General features: G+C 48.7%; 1 protein-coding gene across 1 annotated transcript in view; it reads right to left on the reverse strand.

Moving 5' to 3' along the window:
* The window catches only part of LOC119977805 (von Willebrand factor A domain-containing protein 3B-like), a 240,759-nt gene that overhangs the window by 164,135 nt on the left and 62,351 nt on the right, over positions 1-14,273 (reverse strand). The window contains 2 exon segments of the mRNA XM_038819030.1: positions 1,635-1,751; positions 10,193-10,317. Coding sequence (XP_038674958.1) covers positions 1,635-1,751; positions 10,193-10,317 — 242 coding nt within the window.

The following is a 14,273-nucleotide window of genomic DNA, read 5'->3' on the forward strand; positions in this document are numbered from 1 at the left end:
TTTAAAGCAGACCAAGCAGGCCAGCAGCACGGTTCGATCCCCGGACAGGCGCCGGAATGTGGCGACTAGGGGCTTTTCACAATAACTTCATTGAAGCCTACTCGTGACAATAAGCGATTTTCATTTTTTCTTCAATGGTGGGCTGATGTCACCTTCCCAACAACTCCTGCAACCAAGCCGGTGCCAAACGTTGTACTTCATACTCCTTTGGACTCAACCGGGGAGGGTGTAACGGGTCCCTGGTGTTTGGGCAGCACCAAATCTTCATGAAATGCACCCTGCAGAGGACACTTCAGAGCACCTACACATCATTAAGTCCAATGCTTAGTGGGTGCTATGGGCAGTCTCTGACAGTAGGAGAGAGCATCGTGCCCCACTATTCAGCTACCACCCACCTCAGGTCGGGCAGCCCCAGACTAATAAGGCATTGACTTGTCGTGGTCCATCTGTTTCAATGGATTTTTGGAAATGAGAGTTTCTGCTCAACAAGATGTCAGAATCCATTTGGCCATCTAAAGGACATTATTTATTTTTTAAAAAGAGTTGACCACCATCGTCTCCCAAAATGGAAAGCTGCCACCAATATCTTTCTGAAGGAAATTGAATAGACACTTGAAAGGGAAAAGTTTCCAGGCTATCAGGAAATAGCAGAGGAGATGGAGTAATTGGGTCACACTTTCAAAGAGGCAGCAGAGGGACAATGGGCCGAGTGGCCTCATTCTTGTGCTACATCATTCTACAATTCTCTGATTATTCTTTACAGTTGCATTACTACTAACTACAATGGAGCGCCTCATTTTTATACCTTCTCATGGTTTTTCCAACTGATTGTGCTGGCTTTATTCAATTGCAACTAATTGCATTGAAAATCTGAACGTAAACATTAAGTTATTCCTCAGTTTTGAAGTTACCTTGTTTATATAGTCTTACTTGCATTTTCCACTATTTTCCCCCAAAATATTGAATGCGAAGAGCATCCACGAAGTTGTCGGCCATTTTGAACGTCTCCAAAAGACCCGGGTGGAGGCCAAGCACCAACACTGGAAAAAAACGTACCAAAGTCCGAGCATCCCACCCACCCGACCCCTCAGGCACTACCTGTCCCAGCAGCGTGTGTGGATCCAGCATTGGGCATTTAGCCACATCAGGACCCACAACCTCAGGGTGGGAGAAATTCATCACCAGTCCCCAGGGAGTGTCAAATAATAAGAAGATTATTGTCGGTGAGTGAAGAATATACCCGAACTTAGATACAGTCAGTTAACTAAACAAGTGGTGTTCGATTAGAAGCCCAACATTGATTTTTTTTAAATCTGGCCATGCCACCCATTAGTCCTGGCAACAAGAGTGCAAAAAGATAACCTGTTCCCTGGTCTCTACCACAGCCGCACTTTACTCAGCCATTCAAAGGAGTAGACAAGGGTTTACTCAATTTACTGATTTTTCACTTCTTACAAGCTTCCCTTCCTTTTCAGACTGGGTGACAAATCTCTTCCGGAAAGGCCAGAGGAGCGCGGACTGGAATAAAACAGATCCTGCTCCACAGAATTCTAACATGGTTGCATGTTGCAATACACATTGCTCCAATGTTCATGATTTGTATGTTCAAGATGTGACCCATTAGAATGTCATACCTGCATTAAACACAGCCTGAGGGGCATCCATTAAAAGGGTGTGAACTTCCGCCAACGCACTCCTGGCCTCCTCTATCTCATTCCAGATAAGGAAGACGTCTTCCCTGACTCCAGCTCCTGAAAAAGTATGAAAGTATGCTCGTACCAAGTTACACTTGTTAATTTGAATCACAATGTTCAGCAATTAGATCCTTAAACCCAGGCCGGAAGTCTCCATCGTCGGGATTCTCTGTTCCCACCGGCAGCGTACCCCCGCCAGTGGGTTTCCTGGCATGGGGTGGCTACAATGGGAAATCCAATTGGAAAGCAGCGGGAACAGGAAATTGGCACGCGGCAGGCAACTGGAGAATCCAGCCCCCGGTCTTTTGGTTTACGAACATACGAACAAGGAACGGGATTAGGCCATTCAGCCCCTCGAGCCTGCTCCATTTAATAAGATCATTGCTGATCTGATAGTAACCTCCAATCTGCATCCCGCTGACCCCCGATAACCTCTTACCCCCTTGCTTACCAAGAATCTATTCAGCTCTGCCTTAAAAATATTCAAAGACTCTGCTTCCATCACATTTTCAGGAAGAGAATTCCAAAGACCGAGACCCTCTGAGAGGAAAATGTCTCATCTCCGTTTTTAATGGGTGATCCTTGATTTTTAAACGGTGACCACAATATGACCATTGTACATTTTCAAGAAGCAGTTAGATATAGGATTTAGGGCGAAGGGGATCAAAGGATATGGGGGGAAAGCGGGATTAAGCTATTGAGTTGGATGATCAGCCATGATCATAATGAATGGTAGAGCAGGCTCGAAGGGCTGAATGGCCTCCTCATGCTCCTATTTTCTATGTTTCTGTAAACTCTCAGGCAGACGACCACTCAGAAGCAATGACTGTAGAAAAGTCTGATTTTATTCTCCTTATTATACACTCCTCCTACTCCCCAAATGCTCTCCCCCACCCAGCCCATATCTAGGCCGGGGTATTTATATCCCAGCAGTCCTAGGAAAAGGGGGATAGCCCCATCCCCCCATCTGTGTAAATCATATTCAGGTGAGGCTACAGAGACTCTGGTGTTGAAGGTTCTTGGGCCTCCTGTAAGGTTATAACAGTTTCTATGCTTCTAGTTCTAGATTCTCCCATAAGAGCAAACATTCTCTCCACATCCACCCCGTCAAGACCCCTCAGGACATTATGTCTCACTCAAGTCGTCTCTTACTCTTCTAAATTCCAGCAGATACAAACCTAACCTGTCCAACATTACTTCGCCACCCTTTCCAGGTATTAGTTTGATAAGTCTTCTCTGTACTGCTTCCAACGTGTTTATATCCTTCCTTAAGTAAGGAGACCAATACCGTAACAATACTCCAAATGTGGTCCCACTGGTGCCCTGTACAAGTGTAGCATAACCTCCCTATTTTTAGATTCAATTCCCCTCACAATAAATGATAACATTCTAGTAGCCTTCCTAATTACTTGCTGTACCTGTACACTAGCCTTTTGTGATCTGTGCACTAGAACACCCAAATGCCTCTGCACCTCAGAGCTCTGGATTCTCTCACTATTTAGATAGTACGCGCCTTTTTCATTCTTCAAGCCAAAATGGACAATTACACATTTTTCCACATTACACTATTTGCCAGATCTTTGCCGACTCACGTAACCTATCCATGCCCTTTGTAGGCTCCTTATGTCCTCTTCACAACTTATTTCCCTACCAACCTTTGTGCCATCAGCATAGTTGGTAACCATCCCTTCAATCGCTTCATCCAAGTCATTTATAGAAATTGCAAACATTTGGAGCCCCAGCACTGATCCCTGAGGCACATCACTCTTTACATCCTGCCGACTCTCTGCTTCCTGTTAGCCGGCCAATCTGCCAATATGTTACTCCCAATACCATGGGCTTTTATTTTCCGCAATAGCCTTTGATTTGGCACTTGTCCGTGTGTGTGCTGTCCACATCTTTGAGGTGCAACAGCTAGCCCCAACCCCGCTCCACGCCTCCATCCCGTCAGCTCGTGTCTCCAGTGGCACTGAGCATCAAGGGTGCAGCTCACAAAGGATGCCGTGGGATCAGGGGAAGTGGAAGGTTCCCCGCCAAGATTTCATCCTCGTCAGAGAGCAAGCAAGCTGCCATCACCCACAGAGAATCAGACATTCACATAAGCTCTATGAGAACATAGAACATAGAACATTACAGCGCAGTACAGGCCCTTCAGCCCTCGATGTTGCGCTGACCTGTGAAACCATTCTAAAGCCCATCTACACTATTCCCTTATCATCCATATGTTTATCCAATATTTAAATGCCCTTAATGTTGGCGAGTCCACTACTGTTGCAGGCAGGACATTCCACGCCCTTACTACTCTCTGAGTAAAGAACCTACCTCTGACATCTATCCTAAATCTATCTCCCCTCAATTTAAAGCTATGTCCCCTCATGCTAGCCATCACCATCCAAGGAAAAAGGCTCTCACTGTCTACCCTATCTAATCCTCCGATCATCTTATATGCCTCAATTAAGTCACCTCTTAACCTTCTTCTCTCGAACGAAAACAGCCTTAAGTCCCTCAGCCTTTCCTCATAAGATCTTCCCTCCATACCAGGCAACATCCTGGTAAATCTCCTCTGCACCCTTTCCAATGCTTCCACGTCCTTCCTATAATGCGGCGACCAGAATTGCACGCAATACTCCAAATGCGGCCGCACCAGAGTTTTGTACAGCTGCAACATGACCTCATGGCTCCGAAACTCAATCCCTCTACCAATAAAAGATAACACAGCGTATGCCTTCTTAACAACCCTATCAACCTGCGTGGCAACTTTCAGGGATCTATGTTCATGGACACCGAGATCTCTCTGCTCATCCACACTACCAAGAATCTTACTGTAGTAATCCACGGGAGGCAGGAGTTCCGTCACCACACCAATATTTATTTACAATAACGATATTACAGGAGCAGCTACAAACAGTGCTGCTAGCAGTCCAGTCAACTTAAGACTGGCTCACAAAGCCTACACAGGTGCTTATATGGGCCCCCTCAATGAGCTATCATTGAGGGAGCTCATACTCCAATTGGCCAACCAATAAAGCCAATTGGAGTTCATTACACCCTTCCCCCCCAAGGTCCGAGGAATTCCTGCCAGCTGGCATTCCTCTGAGCTTCTTCCTGCTCCTCATGTCTGGGTCTGTCACCTCTGTGTCGTCCGCCGGGTCGTTCTCCGAAGTGGGCGGGGTGTACCTTATAGGTGCCCGTCTTTTCCTTGACGACCTCCTTGGAAGTTGTTCTTCCTCCTCCTCGGGGAGAGGTGTCGCGGCGGCCTCGTCATGTGTGTCCATCTCCGACTCTGATGACTGGATGACGGGGTCTGGAGAAATTACTCGGGGCTGAGGTGTGGGTATCCTTTCCGTCTGGGCTATCCCAGCTTGAGGCGGTCCTGCTTCGCCTGCCTCCAGGTGTGATTCCGCTGCCCTTATTTGGTCTAGGTGTTTCTTCAGCACCTTACCTCTTATTGAAACCTCATAGGATATGGGCCCTGTTTGGGACTCTACCGTGCCTTTGACCCACATTGGTCTATTCCCATAATTCTTGACCCAAACCGGTGCCCCCACCTGGAAATGTCTCTGCTGCCGACTATTATCATGCCTCCTGCGTTGGGCCTCCTGTTGTTTCTCCACTTTCCCCGTTAAATTTGGGAAAAGGAGACTCAGCCTCGTTCGCAGCCGCCTTCCCATTAAGAGTTCAGCTGGTGGTATGCCCATTGTGGAATGCGGTGTGGTCCTGTAATCAAACAGCCAGCGGGAGAGCTTTGTGTCCATTGACGCTGCCGGCTGCTTCTTGAGTCCCGCTTTTAGTATCTGGACCGCGCTCTCTGCCAGGCCGTTGGTCGCTGGATGGTAAGGGGCCGTTTTGATGTGATGGACTCTGTTTTTCTTCAGGAATTTTCCAAATTCCCCACTTGTGAATGTCCGACACCAATACCTCCGGAAGTCCATGTGTTGCAAACGAGGCCCTGAGCTTTTCAATTGTTGATGCTGTGCTTGCCGTGTTTACCCGGTGGACGTCCAACCATTTGGAGTGGGCGTCCACTATCACCAAAAACATTGAGCCCATGAAAGGGCCAACGTGGTCAATATGCAGGCGGGTCCACGGTCTGCCTGGCCATTCCCACGGGTGCAATGGCGCCGCTGGTGGCACTCTTTGCCCCTGTTGGCACTCCTGGCACCGACATACCAAGGCTGCTATGTCTGTGTCCAAACCTCGCCACCAAACGTAGTTCGAGCTAGCATCTTCATTTTAGACACCCCTGGGTGTCCGTAATGTAACTCAGTTAAGACTGCCTGACGGCCCTGAGCTGGGACGATTACCCGGGCTCCCCATTATAGGATACCGTCTTCTACGGTTATTTGGTCCCTTCTGCTCCAGTATGGGTGCATCTGGGGCTCCACTGGTCTTTCCAGTTCCCCTGTTAGCAGTAAATGCTTCATCTTGGCTAAAACTGGGTCTTTTTGCGTCCACAACCGAATATGTTGTGCGTCTACTGGTAGGGTGTCCAAAAAATTTAGAGTCATTACTGTCTCCTCTACTTTTGGTATTTGCGGCGGAGTGTCTGGGACGGGAAGTCTGCTCAAAGCATCTGCATTTGCTACTCGCGTTCCCGGTCTGTGCTCCAGAATGTATCTATATGCCGCCAGTAGCAAAGCCCAGCGTTGGATTCTAGCTGATGCAATCGGGGGTATTAACTTGTCTTCTTTTAATAACCCTAAAAACGGCTTATGGTCCGTCACTATGGTGAATTTCCGCCCGTACAGATACTGGTGAAATTTTTTTACTGCGAATATCACCGCCAGTCCTTCCTTCTCGATTTGGGCGTACTTCCTCTCAGCCATCGCCAAGGTCCTCGAAGCATAGGCTATTGGCCGTTCTTCCCCATTCCTTCCTCTATGGGCTAAGACGGCTCCTACCCCTTAGGGGGATGCATCACAAGTGACCACCAACTCCTTCCTTGGGTCATAATGCTCTAGGACATTTTCGGATGACAGCTGTTCCTTAATGTCCCTAAATGCTCGGTTTTGACGGGTGGACCATTTCCATTCTTGCCCCTTTTTTAGTAGTTGGTGGAGGGGTTCTAGGATAGACGCCCTATTTTCAATAAATTTTCCATAATAGGTTACCAACCCTAGAAATGATCGTAACTCCTGGACCGTGGTGGGAGCTGGGGCTTCCTTTATTGCCCTTACTCTGTCTTCTAATGGATGTAAGCCTGACTCGTCTACTTTATATCCCAGGTACGTCACTTGTGGGGCCAGAAAAACACATTTTTCCCTTTTTAGCCATACGCCTGCTTTTGCGAAACACCTGAGCACATCCTCCAGGTTCCTTAAGTGTTCCCTGTTTGTCCTACCCGTGATTAAGACATCGTCCAAATAAATCACCACCTGCGGCAGTCCCTGCAGAATATTTTCCATCGTACGCTGGAATATAGCGCAAGCTGATGACACTCCGAAAGGTAGCCTAGTATAACGAAAAAGGCCCTTCAGGGTGTTGATCATAGCGAACTTCTGGGAGCCCTTGTCCAGTTTTACCTGCAGGTAGGCGTGGCTCATGTCCAGTTTCGTGAACAAAAGCCCACCTGCCAATTTGGCATATAGGTCGTCTATTTTCGGGATTGGGTATTTGTCCAGCAGTGCGTATTTGTTTACTGTCTGTTTGAAATCTCCACAGACATATCGAGCCATCTGGCTTCAATATTGATACCACCGGTGCTGCCCATTCCGAGAACTGTACTGGTCTGATAACGCCGTCGCGCCGTAACCTTTCTATTTCGTCATCTACTTTCTTGGAAAGTTTTCGTGTCCGGCGCATCGGGATAAGTCAGACTACGTATAATGGCGAAAGCGGAGGGTCCGCACGCCGACAGCAGGATAAGCCGTCTCCTTTCGTCCGTCAGTATATCATTTGCCCGGAAGAAGTAACACATTCTCTCCACATACTGGGACCAGTCCTCAATAGCCGGGTCGAATGCCTCTAACCTCCCAAAAAACAGCATTTTTAAAATGGCAAGGCTTACCCTCCGAGTGCGGCAGCTGGTCTCCGCAAAATTCGTAGTTTACCTCGTCACCACTGTAGTAATCCACGGGAGGCAGGAGTTCCGTCACCACACCAATATTTATTTACAATAACGATATTACAGGAGCAGCTACAAACAGTGCTGCCAGCAGTCCAGTCAACTTATGACTGGCTCACAAAGCCTACACAGGTGATTATATGGGCCCCCTCAATGAGCTATCATTGAGGGAGCTCATACTCCAATTGGCCAACCAATAAAGCCAATTGGAGTTCATTACACTTACCATTAGCCCAGTACTCTGTCTTCCTGTTGCTCCTTCCAAAATGAATCACCTCACACTTTTCTGCATTAAACTCCATTTGCCACCGCTCAGCCCAGCTCTGCAGCTTATCTATGTCCCTCCGCAACATCCTTCCGCACTGTCAACAACTCCACCGACTTTAGTGTCATCTGCAAATTTACTCACCCATCCTTCTACGCCCTCCTCCAGGCCATTTATAAAAATGACAAACAGCAGTGGCCCCAAAAGGATTTGTGAGGATTTGTGAACTGTCCCAACTGTAAGTCATCATCATTCTCCTGGAAAGTAGGGACCACGGGCAGCCCCATAACAGGAGCCTTATCACAGAGAGTGTGTGCTGCCATCTGTCAGTAGGGAGAGTAATGTGCACAGAAGCCATGTGAAGGAGATGGGATGTCCTCACTGGATCTTCTCATCAGCCCGCATGAATCTAGTGGCAGTGAGCATATCCTGAGCTCGCCTGCCTCGTCTGGACATTGCCACTGCCTCATGGCTGAAAACGTCTCCCTCAAAAACCTCCTCAGCCTCATTGCCTTTGACATCCTTCTCATCATGAAGGAAATGTGCCACACCTCCCATTTCCTCCTCAGGCAGTCCCCCCCCCAACCACACCCCCAGCTTGGACCTCGTCGTAACTTGACCCAGCTACAGTCTGTGGCCTCTACACAGGCATCATCATACACCTCCTCAGTGGGTCACCCCTTGTCCCAGAGGAGCAATGTACAGCATTAATGTCCAGTTCTAACTTTGCATGCTGCTTTAGAAAGAACCCACCCCACCCTTGCACCACACCACACGGGAGACCACAGCTTTGGCCATTTTACTGCATCCTGAGCTCTCATCTCAGACTCAGGCCTTGCCCAAAGCTTCACTCCAAGGCCTCACGCTCATCTTGGGCTGCAGGGGGCATTTGCCACTGACATCAGCACACAGCCAAGGATTAGGAGTGCTCTTTTCTGGCACTGTTCCATTGACAACTCTCTATAGGATATAGTTGCGGTAGGGGCTTTTCACAGTAACGTCATTGAAGCCTACTTGTGACAATAAGTGATTATTATTATTATATTATTAGTTGCTTGCCCAGTCAGGAAATGGCAATAATAATAATCTTTATTATTGTCACAAGTAGGCTAACATTAACACTGCAATGATGTTACTGTGAAAATCCCCTAGTCGCCACACTCCGGCGCCTGTTCGGGTACACAGAGGGAGAATTCAGAATGTCCAATTCAGCTGACAAGCACAACGTTCGGGACTTGTGGGAGGAAACTGGAACACCCGGAGGAAACCCATGCAGCCACGGGGAGAACATGCAGACTCCACACAGATAGTGACCCAAGCGGGAATCAAATCCGGGACCCTGATGCTGTGAAGCAACAGTGCTAACCACTGTGCTGCCGTGCCACCCACGGTATAGCCACACCATGGTAGTCATCGATTTTGGAAGTCAGTGAGCCAAGAGTTAAATGCTGAGCAGCAATCAGTGGCACTCTCACATAGTAGTGGTGTATGAGTGGGCATAATTGCACAACTAATTTGACTCTAAGCATCTCATACAGCTGAATGGTCGCAACTGCTACGGGGTACTGACCACTGACAGGTTTTTCAGTTAGCCTTATCCTCGTCAACATCCCGCCTCCAGGAGCCTCCCTCCCCCCACACACACACCCCCACAGCACTGACCCAGGCTTTCCTTTTCCTCTGCAAGGCCCTGCAAATAGGCTTGTGGCCCAGCAGCAGGAGGCATCCTCAGGAACAGTGATTGAAAGTGGACTGATGGGACTGTAATTGGCCAAATTGCATGCGTCCTGTATAATTGGTCCAGCCAAAGTGCGGCTTTCCTGTGAGCAGAGTGGGTTTGCTTTAGCTGGTGCCAGCCACTCATGGTATGGGTCCCCAGACATCCACAAAATCAACAGAGTGGTTAATACTGGCTGGATGTTGAAGTCATAGGCATGTTACCTGTGTTGCAATCAATGAACAGAAATTAATAACGATCGGATTTAGCCACACATAGACGACACAGCAACATATTGGATATGTTTTCTTTGTTTTGCCAAGTAAACACCATTGGATTTCCCCATTTTATACTCATTTCAATCATTTCACTGACATTCACGAATAGGCGAAATATACTTGCAGCTAATGTCCAATACCGAGGATATCATTCTTGTCTCCAAACATACTGACCTGGCGGCACACCTCCAATCAGTTTCCTCTGCATCTTCAGAACCTCTGTGTCTGTGTCCTTGAAACCATTGGGGGAAAGTGTTTCATCCCCTTCACATTCACTCAATAGAGCAAATGCATGAAATCTGCCAGGATATGGTTGTGAGAATATTAACAAACATATATTAAAGGCAGGCACTAGAATATTAAGCATTTGAGGATCTTCTTCTCTGGTTTTCACAATTAGTTTACCCAGCAATAACCTAGCAACGGGGTCACATAGAGTGTGATTTAATGACCTTACTAATCCGAAGCTTCTTAGGTGAATACTCATGTGTTATTACAGCATGGAAAGAGTTAATTTGGCTCATTGAGTCCATGTAATTAGGGACTATTCATGTCAGGTACCAAATTCAATAACAGTTGCATTGTCAATAAGTCTGCTGATGGCTCACTATCATTTTCCAATTAGTAGCTAAACCAGACAGGTGCATTCCCTGGGCCATGATGAACTAACTGTTTTCCAGGTAGAAATAGGGGGCTGTAGTCGGCTGCTTCCTGAGCAGTCCTCAGTTAGGGAGAGAAAAATAATTGTTTGCAGCCTCAATTGGTCACTCCTCACTTGGGAGTGTGGATAGAGGGAAAAGGCTTTGCCATCTTCTGTTAACAATCACCATCAAGGTTCATACTTGAATAATAGTCACTAATTAGATTTTGAAGGAACTCAATGGAAATACGTTAGCAGTTCAGAGAAGGTTTACTAGACGAACACCAGGAATGGACGAGTTGTCTTATGAGGAAATGTTGGGCACGTTAGGTTTGTATCCTTTGGCGTTTAGAAGAGTAAGAGGAGACTTGAGCAAAACCTTTAAGATCCTAAGGGGTCTTGACAGGTTTGATGTGGAGAGGATGTTTCCTCTTGTCTGAGAATCTAAAACTAGGAGTCACTGTTTAAAAATAAGGCGTCATTCATTTAAGAAGGGGATGAGGAGAATATTTTTCCTCTGAGGCTCATGAGTGTCTTCCTCAAAAGGCAGAGTCTTTGAATATATTTTGGCTGAGCTCAATAGATTCATGATTAACAAGGGGGTGAAAGGTTATTGGGTGTAAGCGGTAATGTGGGGTTGAGGTTGCAGTTCAGATCGGCCATGATCTTATTGAATGGCGGAGCAGGCTCGAGGGGCTGAGTGGGCTACTCCTACACCTAATTTGTGTGTTCATAACTGTTGTTCCTGAAGGTGAAAATCAGGCTCCAGGGTCTAATTGACCTACATCTGTTCCTCAATGCTTGCATGTTCCTAATCTCAGCTGCTGCCAATTTCCACAAGCAACCTTCAGGAGAATGGAGTAATTGGTGTCTTAAAGAATGCTTTTCAAATAGTTTGAATTTGCTCACGATAAAATCGGAAGAACACCATGTCTATGTGGAACTCCTCTTGAATTGTATCGATTAGTGCTGGCAACCCGCAGCCAATGGGCCTTATGTGGCCCATCAGGGTTCTGATAGCCAGACATTTTGTTGAGTCAGTGAGAGCGGAGTTTGCGAGAGTGAGAGCAGAGCCGGGAGATGAAAGAGTGTGAGAAAGAGAGTGAAAGCGTCACCAGGAGATAAAAGATCGCGAGAAAGAGCGAGACTGAGAGTGGAGCCAGGAGATAGAAGAGCGCAGGAAAGAGCTGATGCACGATCAATTACACTACGACGAGAGTTGGATACAACTGAGGCTTTATTGCTCTAAGATGTGTGGCCTCCCATAGCAGCTGGCGAAATGGCTGCAGCATGGAGGGCACACACATTTATACTCCGCTTACTGGGCGGAGCCAGCAGGCAGGGACTACTGATGTACCTGTAGTACAGGTCCTACCATACATCATCTAATATAGGTGAAACGGTGGTTTATCACATTCACTCCCTGTTAAAATTGAGTCCGGAGGGGGTGGTGGAGAACTATATACAACAAATGAGTTATACATTTACAATATTGGAGAGAAAAAAAATGTCTCTTGAAGTCCAGTGGACCAGTTAGAGGTTTAACCGGTCCAGGGCCTGGATGTGCCGTTGGGAGCGATGCAGTGGTGGCGGCGATTCCGGTGTTGGTCTGGTCTTCGGTGACTCCGGGAGTGTGCCGAAATCCTCTTCATCCTCGGGCGTGCACAGGGGGAGGACTGATGGTCCTGGGGGGTTGCTGCTGGGAGCGCCAGGGGAGGGGAGGGTGGCGTCGGGCCGGAGAGGGTGTGTGTGTGTGTGTGTGGAACCTGCTGGTGTCAGGTCCCTGAGGGAGACAGTATCCTGGCGGCTGTCGGGGTACGCCACGTAGGCATACTGGGGGTTAGCATGGAGCAATTGCACCCTCCCCACCAACGGGTCCACCTTGTGGAGTCGACGTGCCTACGGAGCAGGACGGGTCCTGGAGCTGCGAGCCAAGTCGGGAGCGACACCCCGGATGTAGACTTCCTGGAGAAGGCAAAAAGACGTTCATGGGGTGTGTTGTTAGTGGCGATGCACAGTAGTGCCCGAATGGACTGTAGTGCATCAGGGAGGACCTCCGGCCAGTGGGAGACCGGGAGGTTCCTGGACCGTAGGGCCAGTTGGACGGCCCTCCATACCGTCCAGTTCTCCCTCTCTACCTGTCCGTTTCCCCGGGGGTTGTAGCTTGTCGTCCTGCTGGAGGCGATACCCCTGCTGAGCAGGAACTGATGTAGCTCATCACTCATGAATGAGGATATCCTGTCACTGTGAATGTAGACGGGGAAGCCAAACAGAGCTAAGATTGTGTTTAGGGCTTTGATGACGGTGGCAGACGTCATGTCGGGGCATGGAATGGTGAAGGGGAATCTGGAGTACTCATCGACCACACTGAGAAAATACGTGTTACGGTCGGTGGAGGGGAGGGGCCCTTTGAAATCCACGCTGAGGCGTTCAAAGGGGCAGGAGGCCTTCACCAGGCACGCACGGTCCGCACTCTGCACAGACCTGGCAGTCCCTGGTGATTGTCCATACTTCCTCGATGGAGTAGGGCAGATTGCGGGCCTTTATAAAATGGCACAACCGTGTGACTCCCGGGTGACAAAGGCTGTCGTGCAGGGCCCGGAGTCGGTCTACTTGTGCGTTGGCACATGTACCTCGGGATAGGGCGTCTGGTGGCTCGTTGAGCTTGCCGGGGCGATACAAAATCTCATAATTGTAGATGGAGAGCCCGATCCTCCACCTCAAGATCTTATCATTCTTGATCTGGCCCAGCTGCGTCTTGTTGAACATGAAGGCGACTGACTGTTGGTTAGAGAGGAGAGTGAATCTCCTGCTGGCCAGGTAATGCCTCCAATGCCGCACAGCTTCAACGATGGCTTGGGCCTCTTTTACGACGGAGGAGTGCCGAATTTCGGAGGCATAAAGAGTGTGGGAAAAGAATGCCATGGGTCTGCCTGCCTGATTGAGACTGGCGGCTAGGGCGACATCTGCTGCGTCGCTCTCTACTTGAAAGGGCAGTGTTTCGTCTACTGCCTGCATCCCGGCCTTGGCGATCTCGGCTCTGATACGGGCGAAGGCCTGTTGTGTCTCGGCCATCAGGGGAAAATAGGTGGACTGTATGAGTGGGCGGGCCTTGTCCGCATAGTTTGGGACCCACTGGGCGTAGTATGAAAAGAACCCCAGGCAGCGTTTGAGGCCTTGGGGCAGTGGGGGAGGGGGTGCTCCATGAGGAGGCGCATGCAGTCCCAGAACCCCGTTCTGGACCACATAGCTGAGGATGGCCAAGCGGGTCGTGCTAAACACGCACTTCTCCTTGTTGTAGATGTGGTTTAGGAGAGTGGCGGTGTGGAGAAATTTGGCAAGGTTGGCACCGTGGTCCTACTGATCATGGCCGCAGATGGTGACGTTGTCTAGGTATGGAAAGGTGGCCTGCAAACCGTACTGGTCGGCCATTCGGTCCATCTCCCTTTGGAAGACCGATAGGAACCCTGAGGAAGTGATAGAGGTGACCGTCTGCCTCAAAGGCAGTGTATGGACGGTCCGATTTACGAATGGGGAGCTGGTGGTAGGCGGATTTGAGGTCTACCGTTGAGAAGACCCGGTACTGTGCAATTGATTGACCATATCAGATATGCG

Source organism: Scyliorhinus canicula, chromosome 14 (genome assembly GCF_902713615.1).
Source record: "Scyliorhinus canicula chromosome 14, sScyCan1.1, whole genome shotgun sequence".
Classification (NCBI taxonomy): Eukaryota; Metazoa; Chordata; class Chondrichthyes; order Carcharhiniformes; family Scyliorhinidae; genus Scyliorhinus; species Scyliorhinus canicula.